The following is a 23,182-nucleotide window of genomic DNA, read 5'->3' as shown; positions in this document are numbered from 1 at the left end:
CCTGTCTGATTCAAGATGAAGATTCCTTTCGCCTTTTAATTTGAAAGTACAGAGCGAGAACACGCCTCTCAATTCTGATTGGAGGATTATACTAACGCTCACTGTGACCAATCAGCGAGCAGCTTATAAAGTATATAAAGCTTGTTTAGGCGCATGCTACCTCATTCTTTTGACTATTGTAACTTAGTCTGTAGAGCAACATGTCTGGACGTGGTAAAGGCGCCGGTAAGACTAGAGCCAAGGCAAAGACCCGCTCCTCCCGCGCTGGGCTCCAGTTCCCAGTCGGTCGTGTCCACAGGCTGCTGCGTAAAGGCAACTATGCTGAGCGTGTTGGAGCCGGAGCTCCCGTCTACCTGGCGGCTGTTCTCGAGTACCTGACCGCTGAGATCCTGGAGCTGGCTGGAAACGCCGCCCGCGACAACAAGAAGACCAGGATCATCCCCCGTCACCTGCAGCTGGCTGTGCGCAACGACGAGGAGCTCAACAAGCTGCTGGGAGGAGTCACCATCGCTCAGGGCGGCGTGTTGCCCAACATCCAGGCGGTGCTGCTGCCCAAGAAGACCGAGAAACCCGCCAAGAAGTAAACGGGGACGTGCTTCAACCACCACAACGGCTCTTTTCAGAGCCACACACTTCACTAAAGGGCTAAGTTCCTCGTGTCTGAACCGGAAACTTTCTGGAGAAAAACTCCAAATATTAATTCCTCAGCTGCACTAAACTAATTAGGGAAACTTCTAAAATATATTTTAATGAACATGTTGCTTGAACAATGTTACATCTTAAGGCGAATAAAACACTAATACTGTATAAAAGCGGTCCTACATTAGTTAGAACCTCTGCTGCTGAAATAATGCGCATGTTCAGACTTTTCCCTTGAAGTTTCATGTTTAGAAAACAGTCCAGGTTAATGTGACAGTGTAGGTTACCAGGGCGACCTGAGTCCTGCGCCCAGTACGCAGTTTTATTTCAATTGCCTCCGGTGGGAGCAGCGGGTCCTACAGCTCGAGAATGGCTCTGAAAGTAGAAAGTAACAGGAGTAAAAACCCTGGAAAAGAGGACGGGTGGCGCTAAAGTAAAAAGGGGAGCAGAACTCAGGCCACACCGGTATTATATACTTTGTGTGTGGAGCTGAGGCGCCGGGCGGGAAAGAAACTCTTAACGACTGCGAATGAGCGCGGGGATAAACTCAACGACAGCTGTTAGAGGGCGAAGCCTCTATGAAATAGAGCAGATGTCATTTTAAAAAAAAAGCTTTGGCGCATTTTCAGCAGCGCTGAATTATGCTCCGCCCAGCGCAACTTCCGCCCCTGTCCTCTAATAAGTACCGGCTGCCGGGGAGAGTTTCATCCATTCGTCTTGGTTCGTGCAAAGCAAACGGTTGAAAATGAGCGGAAGAGGAAAAGGAGGCAAAGGACTCGGGAAAGGAGGCGCCAAGCGTCACCGCAAAGTTCTCCGTGACAACATCCAGGGAATCACCAAACCCGCCATCCGCCGTCTGGCTCGTCGTGGCGGAGTCAAGCGAATCTCCGGTCTGATCTACGAGGAGACTCGCGGTGTGTTGAAGGTTTTCCTGGAGAACGTGATCCGTGATGCCGTCACCTACACCGAGCACGCTAAGAGGAAGACCGTGACCGCCATGGACGTGGTCTACGCCCTCAAGAGACAGGGTCGCACCCTGTACGGTTTCGGCAGCTAAACCTGATCCATAACAACTAAAACCCAAAGGCTCTTTTAAGAGCCGCACACATCCTCTGAGAGCGAGTCCTGCTTATTGTATAGTACAGTGTTTAACGTTGATCTTTCACACTAATTAGGTTCAATGGACAATGTATAAAAACGCTAACCAGACAGAATCAATTAGAGATCTCGTTGTGCTGCTTTAAACATATTTTTTGGAGGGTGATAATAATAATAATTGTTTGACTAATTTTGATGAATAAACTTGCTGTGGTCTCACTTTGCTTGAGACATTTTAGCTAGAAAAGTGTTTCCAAAGAGGAAACGCATTGTGAGGATTTTCACAGAGAAACTGAAAGAAGTGGAACTTTTTTCCCTAAGTTCTGATTAGACAGACTTCAAAGCTAGTTTTAAAAACTTCAAAGGCAAATGTGTGATGGCGTCATCAAAAGGCTACATTTTAAAAGTATTAATGTTCCAGCTGAAAGTATGCGGCACTAGAGAAAAGAAAAAGCAACAACAAAACATCGGGCAGGTTGGTCGGACCAGTAGCTGCACACAGCTTCAGGGAGTTACTGTCCAACCAAGAAGTAACAAATGCATGGACCAGTTTTTCAGCATCACTTTGAGACAGGATGCTACTAATTTTGGCAATGTTCCGTAGGTGGAAGAAGGCTGTTCTAGAGAGTAGTTTTATATGTGAGGTAAAGGACAAATCCTGGTCAAAAATAACTCCAAGGTTCCTCACATCAATACTGGAGGTCAGACTTATGCCATCTAGAGTAACGATATGGCTTAACAGAATATTTCTGACATTTATCTATGTATATATAGATAAATGTCAGAAATATTCTCTTATTTTGACCCATACCATCACTTATAAATACTATTAACACACACTCACTGTTATTCACTTTAGGCCTCACTCCACTTAGTAATGAGCTCTTATAGATGAGATGAGATGTGAATCCACATAATAGTCCAGTTGCAATAGAGTTATGAATAATAGTTGACTCTGCTACTTGATGTGAACCTTATGAAATCAAAGCCAATTTATAGTTTGTATGGGGAATAAATGTGCCTCTGAACTTTTAGTGTATCTGCTGAAGCCCTTGTGTAGTTGTTGCCTACCAAAACAGAACCTGACAGAAAATAGAGGCAGTGAGAGATTTAGAGAAAATTATGATTCTAAAATAGTTAATATCATCGAATAAAATACAATAAAATACCATCTCACATACAGTTCAAATCTAAATGTTATTATGAAAACTTGTATTAATACATATGAAATCTGCAGATTGTGAAATAAAAACAGCAGAAACGATTTGTTTTGGAGGGAAAAGACGTTTTTCTTTTGCGCATGCTCGGTCACGTTTAAAGCTCAGCCAATCTTGTAGGAGCAACAGCACAGTGTGACTTTGCATAAGCGGATATAAATAGAGCAGCCGACTGAGTTGTCACACATCTGTTGGAGACTCTCAGAGAACGACAACATGCCTGATCCAGTGAAAGCCCCGAAGAAAGGCTCCAAGAAAGCCGTCTCCAAGAGCGCCACCAAAACCGGCAAGAAGAAGAGGAAGACCAGGAGGGAGAGCTACGCCATCTACGTGTACAAGGTCCTGAAGCAGGTCCACCCCGACACCGGCATCTCCTCCAAGGCCATGAGCATCATGAACTCGTTCGTCAGCGACATCTTCGAGCGCATCGCCGGCGAGTCCTCCCGTCTGGCTCACTACAACAAGCGCTCCACCATCACCTCCAGGGAGATCCAGACCGCCGTCAGGCTGCTGCTGCCCGGTGAGCTGGCCAAGCACGCCGTGTCCGAGGGCACCAAGGCCGTCACCAAGTACACCAGCTCCAAGTAACCAGCTCCGCTGCTGCTTCCATCCAAACCCAAAGGCTCTTTTCAGAGCCACACACTCGAACAGAGAGCACAGCCTTCATGTGAGCCGCGTGTGTGTTTATGGGAACAACGCTCCTAACTGGTAGTGAGGGGAAAAGAGCGTTTAGCTCTGAGGTGGTAGTGAAGTCAACCGATCCAAGTAAAACTTAACTGCTTTCTGTCCTAAACACTTCAAATCACTGAGATGTTACAAAAGTTGAATTGTTGGACTCTCACACAGAGCAATTATATAGTTGATAGACTACATGTTTTGGGGCAAAACACTTTCCTGAATTCTCACTTAGTCTTTTGATTTAGAGAAGCAGCTCATATATCACTAAAATATTGAGTTACATCAAGTACTTAGTTGATCACTACAGAGGGTGTAGCCCTCTAAGCTGTTGGCCCCACTGCTCCCACTCGAGTCGGCCGAAGTAATAATTCGGTTTTACTGGGAGCAGAACTCAGATCACACTATTATATGCTTTGTGTGAGAACCTGAGAGAGTTGCAAAATTAAGTCTTCATGACTGCGCGTGCGCAGGGATAAACACAATAGCTGTTAGAGGGCTACGCCTATAGAATCTGGGGTTACAATAAGTAACCAACGATCTCGGTGCACAACAACTTCTTTCTAAGCCAGTGCCTTTGAAATACTGATTCAAACTATGAAGTGAACCAAGTCTGAGTAACCAGCATTTATTTTAATGGTTGCGTACATGAATATGAACTGAGGTGAGACAGATTGTCTCTTTGTGTTTATGGAAAGTTGGCTGTTACAGCTGAAAACATCAGGCCCTGAATAAAGTTCATGTTTTCATGATCTTGCACATGGTGGGTGGTGCAACATAGCATCATCTGTGAAAAGTAAACCTGTGCTAAACGGACATTAAAAGCCACTGAAATAATTATTTTCTGGTGAAAATGATAATGATCAAAGCGTGACAGCTTGTACATGGATATAAACTGACTTCTGATTGACTCATCAGTCTTAAAAATATAAATGGTGTAAAACCAAACTCTTAAAATTATTGGGAAATAAATTATCTTTTATTTGATGTACATGTTTGTACAGTAAAATAATTTCTATTCACATGGTTCAATCCACGTGGTACATACAGTTCAGATAAAGATATCAGGTAGAAATCTTTTCTTTTTTCTTTAGAGGCCGTTGTGCAGGGCAGGCACGATTGGTCTACTTTGAAATTTAAGATGTGTTTTGTCCAATTGTTGTTTAGCTTGGGCGCGCGCAACTCTAAATCTGGACCAATCAGCGCCGAGATTGCACCGGCGGTCCCTTTATAAAGCCGCTGTTCGCTGTTGTTAGAAAGTAGTTGTTCCTTGTTGAGCAGAGGTGAAACTCTTGAGAAGAGAAAATGGCAAGAACTAAGCAAACCGCCCGTAAATCCACCGGAGGCAAAGCTCCCAGGAAGCAGTTGGCCACCAAAGCCGCCCGGAAAAGCGCCCCGGCCACCGGCGGAGTCAAGAAGCCCCACCGTTACAGGCCCGGTACCGTGGCTCTCCGAGAGATCCGTCGCTACCAGAAGTCCACCGAGCTGCTGATCCGCAAGCTGCCCTTCCAGCGCCTGGTCCGAGAAATCGCTCAGGACTTCAAGACCGACCTGCGCTTCCAGAGCTCCGCCGTCATGGCTCTGCAGGAGGCCAGCGAGGCTTATCTGGTGGGTCTGTTCGAAGACACCAACCTGTGCGCCATCCACGCCAAGAGGGTCACCATCATGCCCAAGGACATCCAGCTGGCCCGCCGCATCCGCGGAGAGAGGGCTTAAGAGGGTCCAACCCAAAACCCACCACAACGGCTCTTTTCAGAGCCACACACTCAAACTGAAGAGTCTGTTTCTGTTACACATGAGTTTTCTTAATATTTCATATAAGTGTTTGACGTTTTGATCTCAAATGTTAAATGATTCACCAGAGATATATATATATATATATATATATATATATATATATATATATATATATATATATATATATATTTTTTTTTTTTTAATGAGCTGCTGTCGTGATTGGATTCAGATTTAGTAGCTGCATCTCTTCAAATCTGAATCTGAGCCAACATCACTGTGTCGTACAGCGAATTATTACCCTGAGAGATTCAGCTGCTCTTCCATACGACTCATTTGACTAGAAACTCGTGATAAAGTTGGCTCCACAGCAGAAATAACAGTTTAAATCAGTTTTGGCTCCTGCATGTTTTGTTTTACATTAACAGTATGAAAATGCTGCTGGAGTTTTGTATATATGTGTTGTGTATAAAGTTCAGACATCGAACATTCTTGGGTGATAACACTATTGGAGCACAGAGATTTACACTGAGCTGCTCTTTTTAAGTTATGTCACCACTGGATGTGTTTCCAGTGTGCAGGTACTGGTTCCACCAACCTGTCCAGGATGTTGTTTGCAGCTTCTTGATGCTCTTCTCTCTCCACTCAGTCCAGCCCAGATGTTTGCCCACACCGAGCCTGGTTCTTTTGGAGCTTTATTTCTGAGTTCTATAACGTGATTTTTAATATGATTTAATGTTTATAAGGAAAAAGCCTCAAACTGAAAATGATCTCTCCGTTTTCGGCTTTTAATTTAACGTGTATGTGATTCAAGATTCAAACAACTTTATTGATCCCATAGGGAACTTGTGTGTGTAGTTGCTGTAACTGAGCGACGTTTCAGCAACAACCAGCAGCAACGGGGCCTTAAATCTCCTGAACTGTCTGCAGGTGCTGCAACAGCCGGACGTCCACCCGCTCACACCTGTCTGTCTGCCTTTCCTTTTCATTTATGCCTGTCTGTCCTCAGCCGTCTTCCTGCAGGTAACAACAGAGACCTGCTTGCACCAGGGGTCCTATAGGCAAATCTCAGTGCTGTTTGGACCCTGGTCCAGTTTCCCGGAGAGTCAAAAGAGGGAAACTGTCACCTCGAGCCAAGATGTGTTGAGTGAAGGATCCGTCAGGAAGAGCTACTATTCCACTGGGGCTGAGAGAGACAGGCTGAGACAGGACGGACACCTTCTAGCTCTCTGCTTACTGCCTCCATCCACCTGATGTCCTGGGTCTTCACCTCTGCTTGTGTTACACAGGAACAGGAGGTTTGAGGTATCACACAAAAACTGTACATCAACTGGCCTCAATGTGCAGAGAGGAGTTCGTTTTCACTGCTTTAAGAGTAAAAGTAACATGATCCTCATGTGAAGGTAAATTGAGTTTTATAAAATTTAATCTTAATCATTTATTGGAAAGAAACATTATAATAACTATTTAAAATATTTTTTAGTCAAACAAGGGTCAATGTTTTCCATATTTACGTGGAATTTTAATACTAATGGAAGAAAGAGTTTCTACTTTATTAATTATCATTGTATTTTATATATTTTGTATTAAAAGCAATCTACACAGTGAAACTGATTATCATGTTTATCACATCAGTTCTTCAGATTTTTATCATATAGATTTCTATTGTGTAAAGAAAATACTGAACTTTCTTTTTTTATTGAAGAAACAAATTAAATACAATGACCAAGCAGCTAAAAACCTTATGACACACACACACACACACACACACACACACTCTGTGTTGTTCTGATGGTTGATTGTTTACCTTCTTTTCAAATCTCCCAGACGATCATTACGCACAGTGACGGTCACTGACTGAGTTATGGAAAACTCTGACATGTCCTGTAGATAGAGGACAAAAGGACATGGGAAGCTCACGAGTGAGCTGCACAGACATCCCACTGAGGATGAGGACACAGATATGTTGGATTGTCCACAAATGTTCTGGGGATTATAACCCATTTTTATTTTATTCATCCATCTCTCTATGAAAAGCTGATTTAGCTTTGAGAGCGGCTGAGCACACATCTGTGTGGTAATGTTTAATGTCTAGATGATTCTTTTTTTGCATGACTATGTTTATTTACACTTTTTTTGCTCCCTTCTTCCCTCCAGACATCACCAGCTCAGTTTGAAATGGCACTGCACACGTTAGCAGTTAAACACTTGCACTACATATGAAAAAAACATCCTGCAGCAATCAAATCAAATTCATAATATCAAGATACAAAATGTATTAATTAAAAAAACATTCATTGATTAAGCATTATGCATATAAACCCATTTATTAAATGCTCATTAATCACTTTCATAGACTTTATACCTGGATTATTTTTCCATTTATTGCTCAGCTTTAATCCATTGACATAAACACAGTTGAGTTTATACTTAACAAGTTTCTAGTTGTTCACGGACCATAAACTGAAACAAATCATGGTGACTGTTCAGTTTGTTCAGGAAGACACAGTTATTTGTTAGAAACATCAGTAAACAATTTAATATTCATTGGAAATGTTGTTTTATTCTTTCAGATTCAAAACAAACAACTTAAGTCAAATAATGTTCACAGTTGAACTGATGATACAACTTCCTGCATCAGACCTGAGACCTGATCTGGTCCCAGTTAAACATCTCGTCACAGGGACATTTATTATTTGACTCCTCATGAAATAGTATAGAAAAAATATTGAATTAGCACCTTTTTAGGCCATTTGACCAATTGCAGCACTGATTTAGGATAATGGACCAGTTTCCTCAGTTTTATCATCTATGAAAGTCCATTAGACAGAAAGTCATAATTATGACATACACATCTTGTCATTATGACCTATGATTTTTATTTGTTCCCCACACAGAACAGCACATACCTGTTCAGCTCATTTCCTTTATTATTCCAGTTTAATGACATAATAAGTGGTTCTGGTCTCAGCTGATCCCCACTCGTTTGTTTTTGTTTTTTGGTCTTATTAAGTCCACATTGTGTAAATGTTTGGGCCACAGTGTTGACATCTGTCCACAAACTTCAAGTTCTCAGGTAATTTCAGTGTGAAGAAGAAAGCGTCTTTAAAGGACAAACGTCCATTATCCAGTGTGTAGTTAGAGCCACACGGACCCTAAAAAGCGATGTATCAGTGGTAGTTTTACTTTGATCAGGGAGCCTTAGTGGTTCATATTACTTCAACTCACCTGATTACACCAGAATTCCCATCTGTCATGAACTTAAATGACCTCGTATATTCGAATAATCAGGTTTGGATGGAAGCAGCAGCTGAGCTGGTTACTTGGAGCTGGTGACGGCCTTGATGCCCTCGGACACTACGTGCTTGGCCAAGATTCAAAGGCTCTTTTAAGAGCTGCCAACATCCTGTGAAGAGCGAGTCCTGTTTATAACAGTAGATCAGCTACAGTTCAACCACGCATACTTGAAACCTCAGAGTTTTCAGGCCTCATTCCACTTAATATTGAGTCTTATCAAAGAGCTGAAAATACAAACCACTCCAGTTGGTGTCCACGTTCTCCAGACTTTTTCCTGTTTACTACAGTGAAACATCATGTGCTTCAAATGTTCTCTATCAACCTCCAATTACAATATAATCCAAGGCCAGTAGAAAGCTAAACCATGAATTAAGGAAAATCTCATTTTCCAGCTTCGATAGTATGATTTTTAAAAATGAATTCCACGCCCTCAAGACACGCACTCTGTACGACTTCGGCAGCTAAACCTGATCCACAACAACTAAAACCCAAAGGCTCTTTTAAGAGCCGCACACATCCTCTGAAGAGCGAGTCCTGTTTATTACAGCACATCAGCTACAGTTCAATCACTCAATCTGATGCATATCTGTTTCAACATATTTGTAGAAATTCTTAATTATTGGTTAAGGAAAACCTGAAACTTCACTGAAAGCTAAATACCTGCAGAAAACTGTATATTTAAATATGAAATCAGAGTTTTCGGGCTACACTGCACTTAGTTATAAGGTGAAATCACAAACTATTTCAGTTAGTTTACATCTGAAGACTTTAAATCTGAAGTGTCCTGTTCACTACAGTGAATCATCATCTGCTTGTTTTACTACAGTGAAATTGAAAACTTGCTTCAAATGTTTCTCTATCAACCCGAGTGACAAGTAAAATTAAAGAACAGTTGACAACTAAACCATAATTTAAGGAAAATCTCAGAGCCTACATGGTATGATTTTAAAATCAATTCTAAAGTCATGCAACACTCCACTTCTAGTAAAACCGACACAAATGCTTACAGGTGTCACGCCACTGAATAATGAGGTGAAACCACAACCAGTGCGTTAATGTTGACTCAGAAATCTCTTCCAAAACTTTCTCCATATGGAAGCCTTCATTAATCAAGGACAATCTATAGTCTGAAGAATTATTCTGACTACTTTTTGGAGAAATGTAGCTTTGAGGTTTTACTGTAATTGTTGAAGCTGTTGTGTAATTGTTGCCTATCAAAACAGAATATAACACAGAAAATTGTCTAGATTGACCCATTACAATTATTAAATAGCTTAAATGACATTAGTGTCCCACAGACGTGTCCACGTATTACAATAAAAACATATATACACGGGAAATCTCCAGATTGTGAAATAAAAACAGCAGAAACGATTTGTATTGGAGGGAAAAGACGTTTTTCTTTCGCGCATGCTCGGTCACGTTTAAAGCTCAGCCAATCTTGTAGGAGCAACAGCACAGTGTGACTTTGCATAAGCGGATATAAATAGAGCAGCCGACTGAGTTGTCACACATCTGTTAGAGACTCTCAGAGAACGACAACATGCCTGATCCAGTGAAAGCCCCGAAGAAAGGCTCCAAGAAAGCCGTCTCCAAGAGCGCCACCAAAACCGGCAAGAAGAAGAGGAAGACCAGGAGGGAGAGCTACGCCATCTACGTGTACAAGGTCCTGAAGCAGGTCCACCCCGACACCGGCATCTCCTCCAAGGCCATGAGCATCATGAATTCGTTCGTCAGCGACATCTTCGAGCGCATCGCCGGCGAGTCCTCCCGTCTGGCTCACTACAACAAGCGCTCCACCATCACCTCCAGGGAGATCCAGACCGCCGTCAGGCTGCTGCTGCCCGGTGAGCTGGCCAAGCACGCCGTGTCCGAGGGCACCAAGGCCGTCACCAAGTACACCAGCTCCAAGTAACCAGCTCCGCTGCTGCTGCTTCCATCCAAACCCAAAGGCTCTTTTCAGAGCCGCCCACTCGGACAGAGAGCACAGCCTTCATGTTTCTGTTGCTGCGTTTAATAGCAGCTATGGAGCAACTGTCACTTGTAGTTCATGAAGAGCTGAGGCTCATTCAGCTTCACTCACATCAGCATCTGCTTCATCTGCCTCAGTTACAAGTATTAGAACTTAAATGAGTTGTTGTAGTAGAAACTGACTTCAGAGGGAGAAAATGGAGTCTGTGATAATTAATTTTTGCTTGTTTATCATAATAGCGTGTCAAATAAGTGAGTATGAGAACTTTGAAAATGTAGACACAGAAGATTTCACCTGTCTGCTCCATCGTCCACCACAGCTGCTGTTTTAAAAAGCCACTTCACTTTGGACTGAACAACTTCCTTCTCTTCTAACATTCATGAATTAACTCCCACAAACCTTCATAAACCATCTGATATAAGGGTGAAGATGACTTCAGATTAAGAACTGATGTTTATCCACTATACTACAAAAATAAATTGCAGTTGTGATTTTCTTTCTCAAATTGACCCCAATTCTTGAATGAATTAATTCTGTCTCACCCCAGGTCCAATAAAGACACTGTTTGTTTGTTGCCTGTAGGTTTTTAGGGCAGCAGTCAATGGGAACTGGTTTTGTTCAGCACTGTTGATGTGTGTGGGATGAGCAGAGACCAGCAACACAAGCGGTTACAGCTGGTCTCCACATTAAACTCTGCACAGCAACCTCATTCAACAAAATGAGAAAACACGTCTGAAAACGGACCTTTTGAATCTATTAAAATAAATATAAATATATTCTGCTCTTTCTTGCACTTGCATCTCATAAAGTGTAAACACTGTTCTGACAGGACTTTGCTTTGATGTTTTCTCCTCGACTTCATGTTTGCTGCCTTGTACTTCACTTGTAAGTCGCTTTGGATAAAAGACAAGGTCTTCAGTTTGGTTTCTTGCCGTCTAATGGACTTTCATGGATGATAAAACTGAGGAAACTGGACCATTATCCTAAATCAGTGCTGCAATTGGTCAAATGGTCTAAAAAGGTGCAAATTCAATATTTTTTCTATACTATTTCATGAGCAGTCAAATAATAAATGTCCCTGTGACGAGATGTTTAACTGGGACCAGATCAGGTCTCAGGTCTGATGCAGGAAGTTGGATCCTCAGTTCAACTGTGAACATTATTTGACTTAAGTTGTTTGTTTTGAATCTAAAATAATAAAACGGCATTTCCAATTAATATTAAATTGTTTACTAATATTTCTAACAAATAACTGTGTCTTCCTGAACAAATCGGACATTCACCGTGATTTGTTTCAGTTTATGGTCTGTGAACAACTAGAAACTTGTTAAGTATAAACTCAACTGTGGCTCGTTGTTCAGGCATATTTTGGTTAAATTGTCTATTTGATCTTTTGATCATTTGAACTAAATATGTGAATAACTTTTTCCTCAGTTCCTTTAGTAACAAACTACTTTTGGTTCTTCCAGTTTGAAGTAATTAGCAGCTGCTGTTTATCTAATGTCTCTATTAGTCAACTATATATTGATCAGTGTGAAACTTGTTTGTTACATTTAGAACAATTCTCCTGTAAATATGATAAATATTTAAATAAAATATTTACTATTTACTGAAAAGCCGTTTATTCCAACTTGTCCACAGTCCTGAGGGGAATTGTGGCTCCACTGAGCCACAAGCCTGATCAGTGTGTTAGCTGAGTCCACAATAAGTTCACTTTGGTACAAAAGTCTCATCAACAGATGTTTGGTTTTAATTGCAGTCCCACAATAAACATGTGGCCCAGTGGGAAAACGGCTTTTGGTGAAGTTTGAACCCATTTTAAATCATTTTTGGAGCGAAAAGAGTGAGAAAACCCTGTGACCAGCGCTGGTTTCAGCGGGGAAGCGGTGACGTTTGGAGGCTCCACAGACAAAAGGCAGCGAGCATCCGAACCCCACATGATCCGGATCTGAAGACACACATGTCCGCTCTCGGCTCCCTTCACCTGCAGCCTTCAGCGCTTCTCCTCCGGGGATTTTTAACGCTTTTGTCGGTGCAGAGAAAACACAAGTGTCCCGGTGTTCACAGCACCCAGAGGAGCCCGGACTGCTTGAGTCTGCACGGTTCTCATGCTGTGTTTAAGTGCAGCTCCCGCCCCGAGTTTTCCTAAACTCGTCAGAGGAAACTAGTCACACGACAACATGGCAGAAGTCGCTCCAGCTGCAGCTCCGGCCCCTGCTCCGGCCAAAGCCGTCAAAAAGAAGGCCACCAAGCCCAAGAAGAGCGGGCCCAGCGTGGGCGAGCTCATCGTTCAAGCCGTGGCCGCGTCCAAGGAGCGGAGCGGCGTGTCCGCTGCCGCCCTCAAGAAGTCTCTGGCTGCCGGAGGCTACGATGTGGACAAGAACAAGGCCCGCGTCAAGACCGCCATCAAGAACCTGGTCACCAAGGGAACCCTGCTCCAGACCAAGGGCACCGGAGCCTCCGGATCCTTCAAGATCAACAAGAATTCCGAAGCCAAGGCCAAGAAGCCAGTCAAGAAAGCCGCTCCTAAAGCCAAGAAGCCCGCCGCCGCCAAGAAACCCGCCGCCGCCGCCGCTAAAAAGCCCAAAGCAGCGGCAGCTAAGAAGCCGGCAGCAGCCGCTAAGAAATCCCCCAAGAAGGTCAAGAAGCCCGCAGCGGCCCCCAAGAAGGCAACAAAGAGCCCCAAGAAGGCCGCCAAGAGCCCCAAGAAGGTGCTGAAGAAGGCCCCGGCGGCCAAGAAGGCCCCGGCCGCCAAGAAGGCCCCCGCTAAGAAGGCGGCCAAGCCCAAAGCCAAGAAAGCCGCTCCCAAGAAGAAGTGAGCGGAGCTCGGCCTCACTCTCTCAACAAAGGCTCTTTTAAGAGCCAACACATGTTCAACAAAGAGCTTCTTCCTTATTTCATTAGCATCTTTAATATCTCTGTGAAATATATACAACAATACAAAGTCACAGTGAGACATGATGTGTTGCTGAATAATCACATTTTATTTTTCCTCATCAGCTTCTGGAACAACGAGCATCAGTGTCACACTTCAAACACCTGATGGTGTCACAGTATAAATTTCAGCAATCAAAAAGTGAAAACACAGAAAATCACAATATGAATCAATCTCAACATTCAACTTTTGCAGTAAAACTATTGGCTCAGTGCAAATTGGAGGATTGAAGATTAACACTTCGTCAGCAGAGATTCATTAAGTGATTTCATTCTTGGATTTTATATTTGAATGTTGTCAATTATCTACAACCCTTGGAGCTAAACTACAGCAGGACAAAACAGAACAAGTGGATCAGCTCAGACCAGAACCAGATTCAAAGGTTAAGGATGAAATACAAGTCCTCATGTTAATGAGAAAGATTATGGAAAAAGAAAAAACAAATCACAAATTAGATTCATGTGAAAATCCAAAATAAATATTTTTCAGTTTGTAGGCCATAATTGGATACATATCACATAATTATCAGAACATCTTCATGTTTGACACACTGCTGTACAAAGGGAACTGGGGAGAAAAGGCTGAATATTTTTCTCCATTTTTTTTTTGTAGTGAAATAATGAACGTAGTGGAAGTGGAGCAGGTTCAGGGCAAATTCAGGAAAGTGATCAGTGAGTTATTAGTTGTTGACTGAGTTTAGTGTAGTTTAACACAGATGTGATGGTTTGTTAGATTTTCCCGAAGAGTAAGACTTAGTGTGTTTCAGCTCATGTGGATGTTCAGTGACTTTTGTCTCATTTGTATCATGAAGGAAATTTGTCGTCAGTGTTCAAGTGTGTGGCTCTGAAAAGAGCCGTTGTGGTGGTTGAAGCGGGTCCCCGTTTACTTCTTGGCGGGTTTCTCGGTCTTCTTGGGCAGCAGCACCGCCTGGATGTTGGGCAGCACGCCGCCCTGAGCGATGGTGACTCCTCCCAGCAGCTTGTTGAGCTCCTCGTCGTTGCGCACAGCCAGCTGCAGGTGACGGGGGATGATCCTGGTCTTCTTGTTGTCGCGGGCGGCGTTTCCAGCCAGCTCCAGGATCTCAGCGGTCAGGTACTCGAGAACAGCCGCCAGGTAGACGGGAGCTCCGGCCCCAACACGCTCAGCATAGTTGCCTTTGCGCAGCAGCCTGTGGACACGACCGACTGGGAACTGGAGCCCAGCACGGGAGGAGCGGGTCTTTGCCTTTGCTCGGGCTTTGCCACCGGTTTTTCCACGTCCAGACATCGTTAGTTTATCTCTGTAGTTAAGACTCAGAAAATAATCACGCTTCTACGGCGCAGAGCTTCTTTTATATCCGCGGGGAGCGCGACGGTTCCTGCCAGACCAACCAGAAAAGAGGCTTCCAGCAACGCAGCAGAGGGCGGCCCGCTGTGGATTTGGGCGCACAGTTTGAACAAGCTTGTGTCCAATAAGCAGCGGAGACCGAGGCGGAGACTCTCTCCTCCAGGCGGAGCTGAGCTCCAGGAGGAGCCTCTCACCAATCAGGAGCCGGAGCTCGAACGCTGCGTCACCGGTTCACTGCCGCGTCCTATGGTTTAAGAGCAGCGGCTCGCAGATCTGTTCTACATTTTTCTCCAGTTTAGAGAGAGTAGCTAAAGAAATGGCAAGAACTAAGCAAACCGCCCGTAAATCCACCGGAGGCAAAGCTCCCAGGAAGCAGTTGGCCACCAAAGCCGCCCGGAAGAGCGCCCCGGCCACCGGCGGAGTCAAGAAGCCCCACCGTTACAGGCCCGGTACCGTGGCTCTCCGAGAGATCCGTCGCTACCAGAAGTCCACCGAGCTGCTGATCCGCAAGCTGCCCTTCCAGCGCCTGGTCCGAGAAATCGCTCAGGACTTCAAGACCGACCTGCGCTTCCAGAGCTCCGCCGTCATGGCTCTGCAGGAGGCCAGCGAGGCTTATCTGGTGGGTCTGTTCGAGGACACCAACCTGTGCGCCATCCACGCCAAGAGGGTCACCATCATGCCCAAGGACATCCAGCTGGCCCGCCGCATCCGCGGAGAGAGGGCGTAAGAGGGTCCTACCCAAAACCCACCACAACGGCTCTTTTCAGAGCCACTTCCTTTACTAAAGACACACTTCCTAACTTTACACGTTCTGTAAAATGTTGCACAAATTTAATTTGATTTTCTGTCTGTCTTGGTGCTAAGTACAGTAAAGTCATTATGACTTTAACATTCATGTAGATGCTGACAGTAACTGGTTCAGCACTTCATTTAATTCATTATTACATTCATAATTGTTTTTTCCCAAAATGTCAAAAGAGCCCACTCACTGTTTCAGTCACAGCTTAGACCTTGTCCTTATGTATTGAGTTGAAACTGATAATTTAACAGTATTTCCTCAACTCTTTTCTGTCGGACCATTTTCTAATAACATTTTAATTTACAATAACGATAAAGCAGTTGGGGGGGAAAAATTCAACGATGGTAGATGCTTAATTTAAAAGTTGTTAACACATTTCAAGAATCTCCACGCTATAGTTCCTCTTTGGTAAAAGCTTGTAGTTCGTTGTAGCCTTGCTGCTCCAGGCGTCGGCTGCTGGGGGCCCTGCTCCTGACCACCCAGAGTCTGTCAGCTCCTCAATGAAAACTACACAACATTCTTCCTTTTTCAACTTCCACCCCTTCATCTTCCTCACCACCAGAGTCATTTTACACACCACCATCCTGTGTTGTCTGGCTACACTCTCTCCTACCAGATTATTTCTCTCTCCTCTCCTATTAGATTATTTACAGTATAATTTAGTTTTCTGTTCACACATTCATATAACACTCGTGTTATACACTCAACTCTTGCACTGAAGATTTTACAAATTTTCTTCCTTTTAGTTTTTCCAGAATCCTCTGCCTTTTTAGTTCCACTCTGCTTGTTGCCGCATAAATGAGGAGTGCGTCTCCCTTGACTGACTGAGGGGCAGTAATAAGTGGAGATATCGTGTACACATCAGTGTTGAAAAAGAGGTTTAGTTGAAGAGGACACAATGGATGCAGGAGTCTTTGTGAGGGTCAGTTTCCTTTTTCTTGACCTGTTTCAAACAGTGTGTTATTTGTAGAATAGTGTATGAGGGAACGAAGTAAAGACCCCTACTGCTTCACTACAAACCCAAATGCTCATAAAGACACACAGCCATTCAATAATGTATGTTTCTTACTCATGTATATATATATATAACTTAAAATAACTTATATAACTTTAAAATGTAATTAACTCCAGCTCAGCTTTAGCTCTAGCGTGCTTAGCATCAAGTCTACTACAACCCAGTATTATGATTTTGGACTTTAAAATGGTTTGGACAATAAAGTGCAGTGAGAGGGAAACAAAAGTTTCCGAGAAGACGTTTCATGAACAGACATGGGGCCATCTCACCATCAGAAAGCACTGGGACCATGCAGTGCATGTTTGTTTGTTGTGCCTGTTCTTTCCAAAGACTGAGCTGAACTACCTCTACTGTAGCAAACTTCTATAACATTGTTTCTACGATAACTGGTTAAAGAAACTTAAAAAGCGAACTTCAAAGGTGGTTGTGTGACGTCATTGATGACGTCACCAAGACACTTATACATACGCTTCTTAATCTAATGAAGCATTAGATACAATACAAAATATAAACAAAAATAGAGGAAACCCTAGTTGGCTCATAGAAGAATTTCTAAAACTTGGCAAACACCGGGGTTAAACCTGTGTCACCTTTATTTTAATGTTGCATTGATCAATCAATTTTTGATTCATTTTCTGCTTTTAAAAGATTAAAGGCAGTCAGGTCCCATCCCATCTCACACTGGATGAGAGACCAACTACAACCTTCACAGGTGACAATTGTATCACGGGGCAGAGACAGAGATAAATACTCATACTCACTAATTAGCAATATGTAGTTTCCAAGCCATCTGACCTGCAGATCTTTGCATCTCCAAGCGCCCGGAGACACCACAGATACTGGGAGAACATGGAAACTCATAAGTCACCTTTGTTAAATGCTGTCTGACCTGTGTGTGTGGTCCTTTATTTCCTGTTGCTTGACATATGTCTGCTCAACAATGGACCTTTGAGGCAGAGATGAATAAGTTAACCCATGATGTGACAAAATGTATTGCTGGTTTTATTCTTTTGTTGGGATTCGTTAATAACACATTTAAGTACTGGGCTTTAAAGTTTTAAAACAACGTGTTGTTAAAAAATGTGGAAAACATTAAATTCACCTCAATTGTTTTTGAGGGGCAGAAGAGCTAATATATGTCAAAATCTAAAAAATCTAAACAAACATATCTGTTTCAACTTTGAATCAGTAGGGGGCGGTGTGGACATGTGTGATCGGAAAAAGAAAAAAAAACAGAAGAAGACGCAGTGACGGAAGAATACGAAGAAGATCCGGAGGCGCTATCGATTAGCTTGAAAGGTCGAGGGAATTATCGGGTAAAACTGTTTGTTTTTATTACTGATTGGTTACACAGGGGTATTCTGATATGTTTGCACTTTGTGAAGTTTTCGTTAAATAGATGAATAAAAGATCAAAGGAGCAAAGCTGTTAAATTTAGCGGAGATGTTGTGGGTGTTAGCTTTCTCGGTGACGCGAGGATTAGCTTGTAGCCGCTAGACGCTCATGCTAACGATTTAAGTAATTCGTTTATTTTCGATCAAATTGTCAATTTCAATAACTTCCCGAATTGTAAAACATTACTAAACATTCCCGCTTGTTTCCATTCAGATGAACACCTCGAATTTGGCTTTAGTTTCTTACGTGGCATGAGATCAGTAACTAGCATTAGCCTTTATTATAAACAACAACCAGCAGCTAGTTGATGTTCTAACGTTACTTCTACGATAAAATTCACAGTGAGGCAATGACAACACAAAGTGAAGTTAGTTCAACTTCTTCACCTGTTGTCAATGTTTTAGATTTAAATGATGGAATGGTAAATATGAAAACTCTTCCTACGAGTCTGTATAATTAAACAGTTTAACATGCACCTTTTTTACAAAAGTTTCTTAGCATGATAACGTAAGTAGTTCCTGCTCTGTTGCTTGGGAGTGTGTGAATGTAATTCAAGCTTTTTTCTGTGTCTTACTGTGTGTGTGTGTTTTCTCGTTTGCACGCACTTCTGCTACTCTGTACCCTTTGATATACACCAGGATTTTGCCTTTGTTTTTGGTTTCAATGTTCAAAGTTAACATTAACCAGTTCAGCAACTGCATCTGGAATTTTGATTTTATATAAATCTAAGACATTTATAGAATTTTGGGTTAATGTGTATTGTACGTTGTACAGAACCTGAGGCTTGGATCCTCTGTAGTGTTCAACTGTAAAATGTAGACGCAGCGAAACAATGCTTTTGTTTGCGTTTGGAAATCATAAGTGTTAGCTTAGCCTTTGATTCACTCTTTAAGAAGTCTATTTTAACCAAATACTACACAGAAGACTTAAATTTAAAAACATTTAACAAGTTTATAGGCATGACATTGTGAGCTTATGATTGTCATCTATTGGTGTATGATTAGATTGATGAATGATTAGAGCGATAAGTGATCAAAAAAAGTACCCTAAACCTAAACCTTAACCTTTGAATTTCGCTCTCTTCCAGAATTTTCTTTCTTCATCACACAGACCTCTTTTTCGTGGCCTTCGCAAGCACTGCCGGATTCTTGGGGTTTTTGGCTCTCTTCCTGACCTGCCAACATGCCAGCCGCACTTACAGATTCCAGTCAGATAATTTGTGAAGTCTGGGCGAGCAATGTAGAGGACGAAATGAGGAAGATCCGGCAGATTATTCAAAGCTACAATTACATTGCCATGGTAAGATCGCTGTGGATGTTGGTCACAGTTAAATAATACTAGACAGATCTGTCTATTGTTAATCCCCAGAGGGAAATTTTTGTGACAGTAACTCTAACACATAATAATACAGTATGTCTACACAAAGTAATAAGATATCATTAAAATTATTAAAAAGGAAACTATGAATACACTGTACAATGTGCAGTTTAGTGAAGTGAACAGTCCTAAAAAGCCAGAGATATGTTCCTGTATTGTCCATTTAAATGCTTTAATACATGCTGTTAATAATTTGTACTCGTGTGCATATGCAGAAACAGTGGTTGCATGTTAGTTATTGTAGTTATGTTGTGATGAAATGATGAAGATCTGTCTCCTGGCACAGCAGAGTCGTTGTACAGAATAATGGCTGTTGGCAGAAATGACCTCCTGTAACGTTTTGTCACAGCGGATTTGAAGAAGCCTCTTGCTGAAGCTGCTCTGCTGTTTGACCAGCAGCTCGTGGAGAGAATGTCAGCTGTTCTCCACGATCTGCAAATGAATGTATTTAAAACAGGCCGGGGTTAAAACCTAGTTTTTAGTCAATCTATACAAAGAGATGTTTGCTCTACAAAATTACTAACTGACGTAATCGAAGAAGGTACATGGAAACAACAAATGTCACGTTTTATTTGATCAACCTTTTTCTTTTTTTGTTGACCAGGACACAGAGTTCCCTGGAGTAGTTGTCAGACCAATTGGCGAGTTTCGCAGCACAGTGGACTACCAGTACCAGCTGTTAAGGTGTAACGTCGACCTTCTGAAGATCATCCAGCTCGGACTCACGTTCATGAACGAGGAAGGAGACTACCCCCCGGGGACCACGACGTGGCAGTTCAACTTCAAGTTCAACCTAACGTAGGTGGCCCGCTGCCCTTTCCTCTCCTCAAGGATTAAGCAAGCATTCTATAGTTTCACGTTTTTGTTTTAATCCCATTGCAGTCAGTAGTTAGTGTCTGTCCTTTAGTGAGTAGTAGAGTTAATATTGAAATTGTTAGAAAGTGTTAGATTTTTCTGAATCATTGGTATCCAAACTCAGCTGAAACTTTAGCAATAAATCCTTTAGTTTTTACTGATTCAGTTGCATGAATATTGTGTAGGATGGAGTTTGTATAACGCAGCACCAGTCAACAGTAGGACAAAGAGGTTTTTCTGGTATTTAGTCTATTGACATAAATGAGGACAAAACAGAAATACGGCAGCACAAAAGATATACTCCCTCAGTTCAACAGCTCTCTGAAACATGAACACAATCACTTTCATAAAAGACTTTTTATTGCAGGTCTGTTAGATTAGACCATAAGTAAATTATTGAATATTGTGGTCGTCCTTCCTCACTTGAAAGATTTTTTGTTTTGTTTTGTTCACCCATTTTAGAGAAGACATGTACTCTCAGGACTCCATAGACCTGCTTCAGAACTCAGGCCTCCAGTTTAAGAAACACGAAGAGGAGGGAATCGACACACTGTACTTCGCAGAGCTCCTCATGACGTCCGGTCTGGTACTGTGTGAAGATGTCAAGTGGCTTTCATTCCACAGGTCAGTTCTGTCTGACCTGACTTGGGTTCTGTGCTTTTCTAATGCCACTTAAAACAACCGTCAATCCTACATTTTCCTAAATGTTTTACAAATAAAACAGTTATGCTCCTTTTCTTGCATCCATCTTCTAAATTACTGATGGATATCAACTGTGGCCCCTTTTGTATTAAGGTTCCTTTTTTCCTTCAAAAATGACTTTGTTTTTACATGCAAGATATTTCTCGATCACTTATAAATAAAAAATAAGCCCATTGAGCAGCATATGTCAGAATGAAGCCTAAATCCCCTTTTTTTTTTTTTAACAGAAACACCAACAAAAACCTCTGTATCCTAATTCTTTTGCCCTGTAACATCACTTTTGTTCTAATGCTTTGTGGGTTTCTCAGTGGCTACGACTTTGGCTACCTGGTGAAGCTTCTGACAGATGCACGGCTCCCTGAGGAGGAACATGACTTCTTTCAGATCCTCAACCTGTTCTTCCCCACAATCTATGACGTCAAGTACCTGATGAAGAGCTGCAAAAACCTAAAGGTATCAGAGTCTGGAGGCTTATTGGCAGAATAGTTATAATGTAACTGTGTCATACGTGTTGAGAAAGTTATTTTATTCTCTACTTGTTCATACAAGAAGAGACAGCGTTCTGTGATCATCTATTCACAGTAGCAACACAACAGTGGAGAAATTCAGTTAGTTCAAAGCTTTATGTACCAAAGCTAAAAACATTCCCAGAGAAGTCTTGTCTAGCAATAATAAACTATAGGAGGGTAAACTGTGAATGAAATTGGCAAATAAATTTAGTGGAGTATTTAATTATAAAATGGCAGAAATAGAATTATCCATAATTGTACTTGGTTACTTTCACCACTAAACACACATTTGTATATCTGTGCAGGGAGGACTACAGGAAGTGGCCGACCAGCTGGAGCTGAAGCGGATTGGGCGGCAGCATCAGGCAGGATCGGATTCTCTGCTCACTGGTATGGCTTTCTTCAGGATGAAAGAGGTATGAACATAATCAGTGTGCATCAGTGCGGGAGGTTTATTGGTGTTTTCGAGAAACAGGAAATGCTTTTTGTAAGTCACGTAAAACAGTCAAATCAACGCTTCAGCCATGTAGCAAGGTCAAGCGTGGGGTCAACCTAAACAAATTGTCAACCCCCCCAAATCTTTTTTTACTGCCAAAGCAAAAATTCTCTGAATTTATTTTATATCTTGGAGAAACAGAAACGTAGACTTGGTCAAAACATCATCACAGCTTTGTATATTAATAAGAAGGAAATGACAAAGTTGATAGGATCACGTCAGGGCCAAATTTCCCATGATTCACGGAGGTTTATTTAATTGTTGGCTGATTCTGTGCAACACTGGCTTAAGTTCACCTCATTGACCCCAATGAAACGTTGGTTTTTGCAGCTCTTCTTCGAAGACAACATTGACGATGCAAAGTATTGTGGGAGGTTGTACGGGCTGGGTTCGGGCTCCAGCCAACCGCAGAATGGCGTCTCCACCTCAGGCCAGGAGGAGACGAACAACAAGCACTGAGTGAGCCACTCTTCAAGTGGGACTGCACTTGTTTTAAAACCCAACCAGCAGATTTCTCCTCTGATCTCCCTCAACAGGACTGAAGCTTTTGTTACCTTCCTGAGCAACTGTCAAATGGACTCGGTGGCCGTGGATCCGTCTACACTGACTCACTCGTTTCTTTTTAGTGGCTTTTACCAAGCGTACGGCCGTATAGTCCGGAAACATTGTTTTTCAGCATTCGCCCTTCTTTACAGCGTGGGACCAGCTCCTGCTTTGTACTGTCAGAACAGTCACATTCGGAAGCAGGACTCTTCACTTACAGGGATTGTTTTTCTTTTTAAATTAATGCTGGAAGGGGCCTGTAAATTAAAATGTATAATTTTGAGAATAAAAATGTTTTAGCTCTTTTCCACTTTCAGAAACGTAAACAATGTATAACTGGTTATGCATGTGTTTCAGTGGGTAAACTACTACAGTTGCGTACGTTCACAACCAAAACTGTCACATTTACAGATGTTGTGATTACTATTGTTTTTACATTCAACATAGTTTTAAACTGTTGTATATTAAATTGATTTGTATTTTGAATGTATTTGATTTTTTTAATTTACAAATTGTAGTTATAAATCTGTATCTTTGGATTTTAAATATTTTTCAAGAAGGTGCCTTTTGCAAATTAATTACTTTTGGAAATGTATTA

General features: G+C 42.2%; 9 protein-coding genes across 9 annotated transcripts; 8 read left to right on the top strand and 1 right to left on the bottom strand.

Annotated features, from left to right (window-relative positions):
* Nucleotides 1-184: 184 nt before the first annotated feature.
* On the top strand, nucleotides 185-724 carry LOC137108134 (histone H2A-like). Its single transcript, XM_067492466.1, has one exon. It carries the CDS (start codon nucleotides 201-203, stop codon nucleotides 582-584), a length of 384 nt encoding a protein of 127 aa, XP_067348567.1. The 5' UTR covers nucleotides 185-200; the 3' UTR covers nucleotides 585-724.
* Nucleotides 725-1,227: 503 nt separating this feature from the next.
* Nucleotides 1,228-3,020, top strand: LOC137108136 (histone H4). Its single transcript, XM_067492468.1, has one exon. It carries the CDS (start codon nucleotides 1,385-1,387, stop codon nucleotides 1,694-1,696), a length of 312 nt encoding a protein of 103 aa, XP_067348569.1. The 5' UTR covers nucleotides 1,228-1,384; the 3' UTR covers nucleotides 1,697-3,020.
* A 109-nt stretch (nucleotides 3,021-3,129) lies between these two features.
* Nucleotides 3,130-3,617, top strand: LOC137108135 (histone H2B 1/2-like). The gene has a single exon (XM_067492467.1). The coding sequence runs from the start codon at nucleotides 3,171-3,173 to the stop codon at nucleotides 3,540-3,542; it is 372 nt and encodes a 123-aa protein (XP_067348568.1). The 5' UTR covers nucleotides 3,130-3,170; the 3' UTR covers nucleotides 3,543-3,617.
* Nucleotides 3,618-4,885: 1,268 nt separating this feature from the next.
* Nucleotides 4,886-5,410, top strand: LOC137108133 (histone H3). Its single transcript, XM_067492465.1, has one exon. The coding sequence runs from the start codon at nucleotides 4,935-4,937 to the stop codon at nucleotides 5,343-5,345; it is 411 nt and encodes a 136-aa protein (XP_067348566.1). The 5' UTR covers nucleotides 4,886-4,934; the 3' UTR covers nucleotides 5,346-5,410.
* A 4,737-nt stretch (nucleotides 5,411-10,147) lies between these two features.
* LOC137108084 (histone H2B 1/2-like) lies at nucleotides 10,148-11,127 on the top strand. Its single transcript, XM_067492366.1, has one exon. The coding sequence runs from the start codon at nucleotides 10,204-10,206 to the stop codon at nucleotides 10,573-10,575; it is 372 nt and encodes a 123-aa protein (XP_067348467.1). The 5' UTR covers nucleotides 10,148-10,203; the 3' UTR covers nucleotides 10,576-11,127.
* Nucleotides 11,128-12,770: 1,643 nt separating this feature from the next.
* On the top strand, nucleotides 12,771-13,579 carry LOC137108081 (histone H1-like). Its single transcript, XM_067492363.1, has one exon. It carries the CDS (start codon nucleotides 12,813-12,815, stop codon nucleotides 13,449-13,451), a length of 639 nt encoding a protein of 212 aa, XP_067348464.1. The 5' UTR covers nucleotides 12,771-12,812; the 3' UTR covers nucleotides 13,452-13,579.
* Nucleotides 13,580-13,940: 361 nt separating this feature from the next.
* LOC137108083 (histone H2A-like) lies at nucleotides 13,941-14,978 on the bottom strand. The gene has a single exon (XM_067492365.1). It carries the CDS (start codon nucleotides 14,831-14,833, stop codon nucleotides 14,450-14,452), a length of 384 nt encoding a protein of 127 aa, XP_067348466.1. The 5' UTR covers nucleotides 14,834-14,978; the 3' UTR covers nucleotides 13,941-14,449.
* A 125-nt stretch (nucleotides 14,979-15,103) lies between these two features.
* On the top strand, nucleotides 15,104-15,856 carry LOC137108082 (histone H3). The gene has a single exon (XM_067492364.1). The coding sequence runs from the start codon at nucleotides 15,210-15,212 to the stop codon at nucleotides 15,618-15,620; it is 411 nt and encodes a 136-aa protein (XP_067348465.1). The 5' UTR covers nucleotides 15,104-15,209; the 3' UTR covers nucleotides 15,621-15,856.
* Nucleotides 15,857-17,876: 2,020 nt separating this feature from the next.
* On the top strand, nucleotides 17,877-23,145 carry cnot8 (CCR4-NOT transcription complex, subunit 8). The gene is made up of 7 exons (XM_067491968.1): nucleotides 17,877-18,023; nucleotides 19,190-19,401; nucleotides 20,084-20,277; nucleotides 20,797-20,958; nucleotides 21,345-21,489; nucleotides 21,851-21,961; nucleotides 22,372-23,145. The coding sequence occupies exons 2-7, from the start codon at nucleotides 19,285-19,287 to the stop codon at nucleotides 22,498-22,500; spliced, it is 858 nt and encodes a 285-aa protein (XP_067348069.1). The 5' UTR covers nucleotides 17,877-18,023; nucleotides 19,190-19,284; the 3' UTR covers nucleotides 22,501-23,145.
* Nucleotides 23,146-23,182: the final 37 nt, after the last annotated feature.

The sequence above is a fragment of the Channa argus genome, chromosome 22, assembly GCF_033026475.1.
Source record: "Channa argus isolate prfri chromosome 22, Channa argus male v1.0, whole genome shotgun sequence".
Classification (NCBI taxonomy): Eukaryota; Metazoa; Chordata; class Actinopteri; order Anabantiformes; family Channidae; genus Channa; species Channa argus.
The sequence above is the reverse complement of the archived record's forward strand: the minus strand, read 5'-3'. Positions and strand labels throughout refer to the sequence as shown.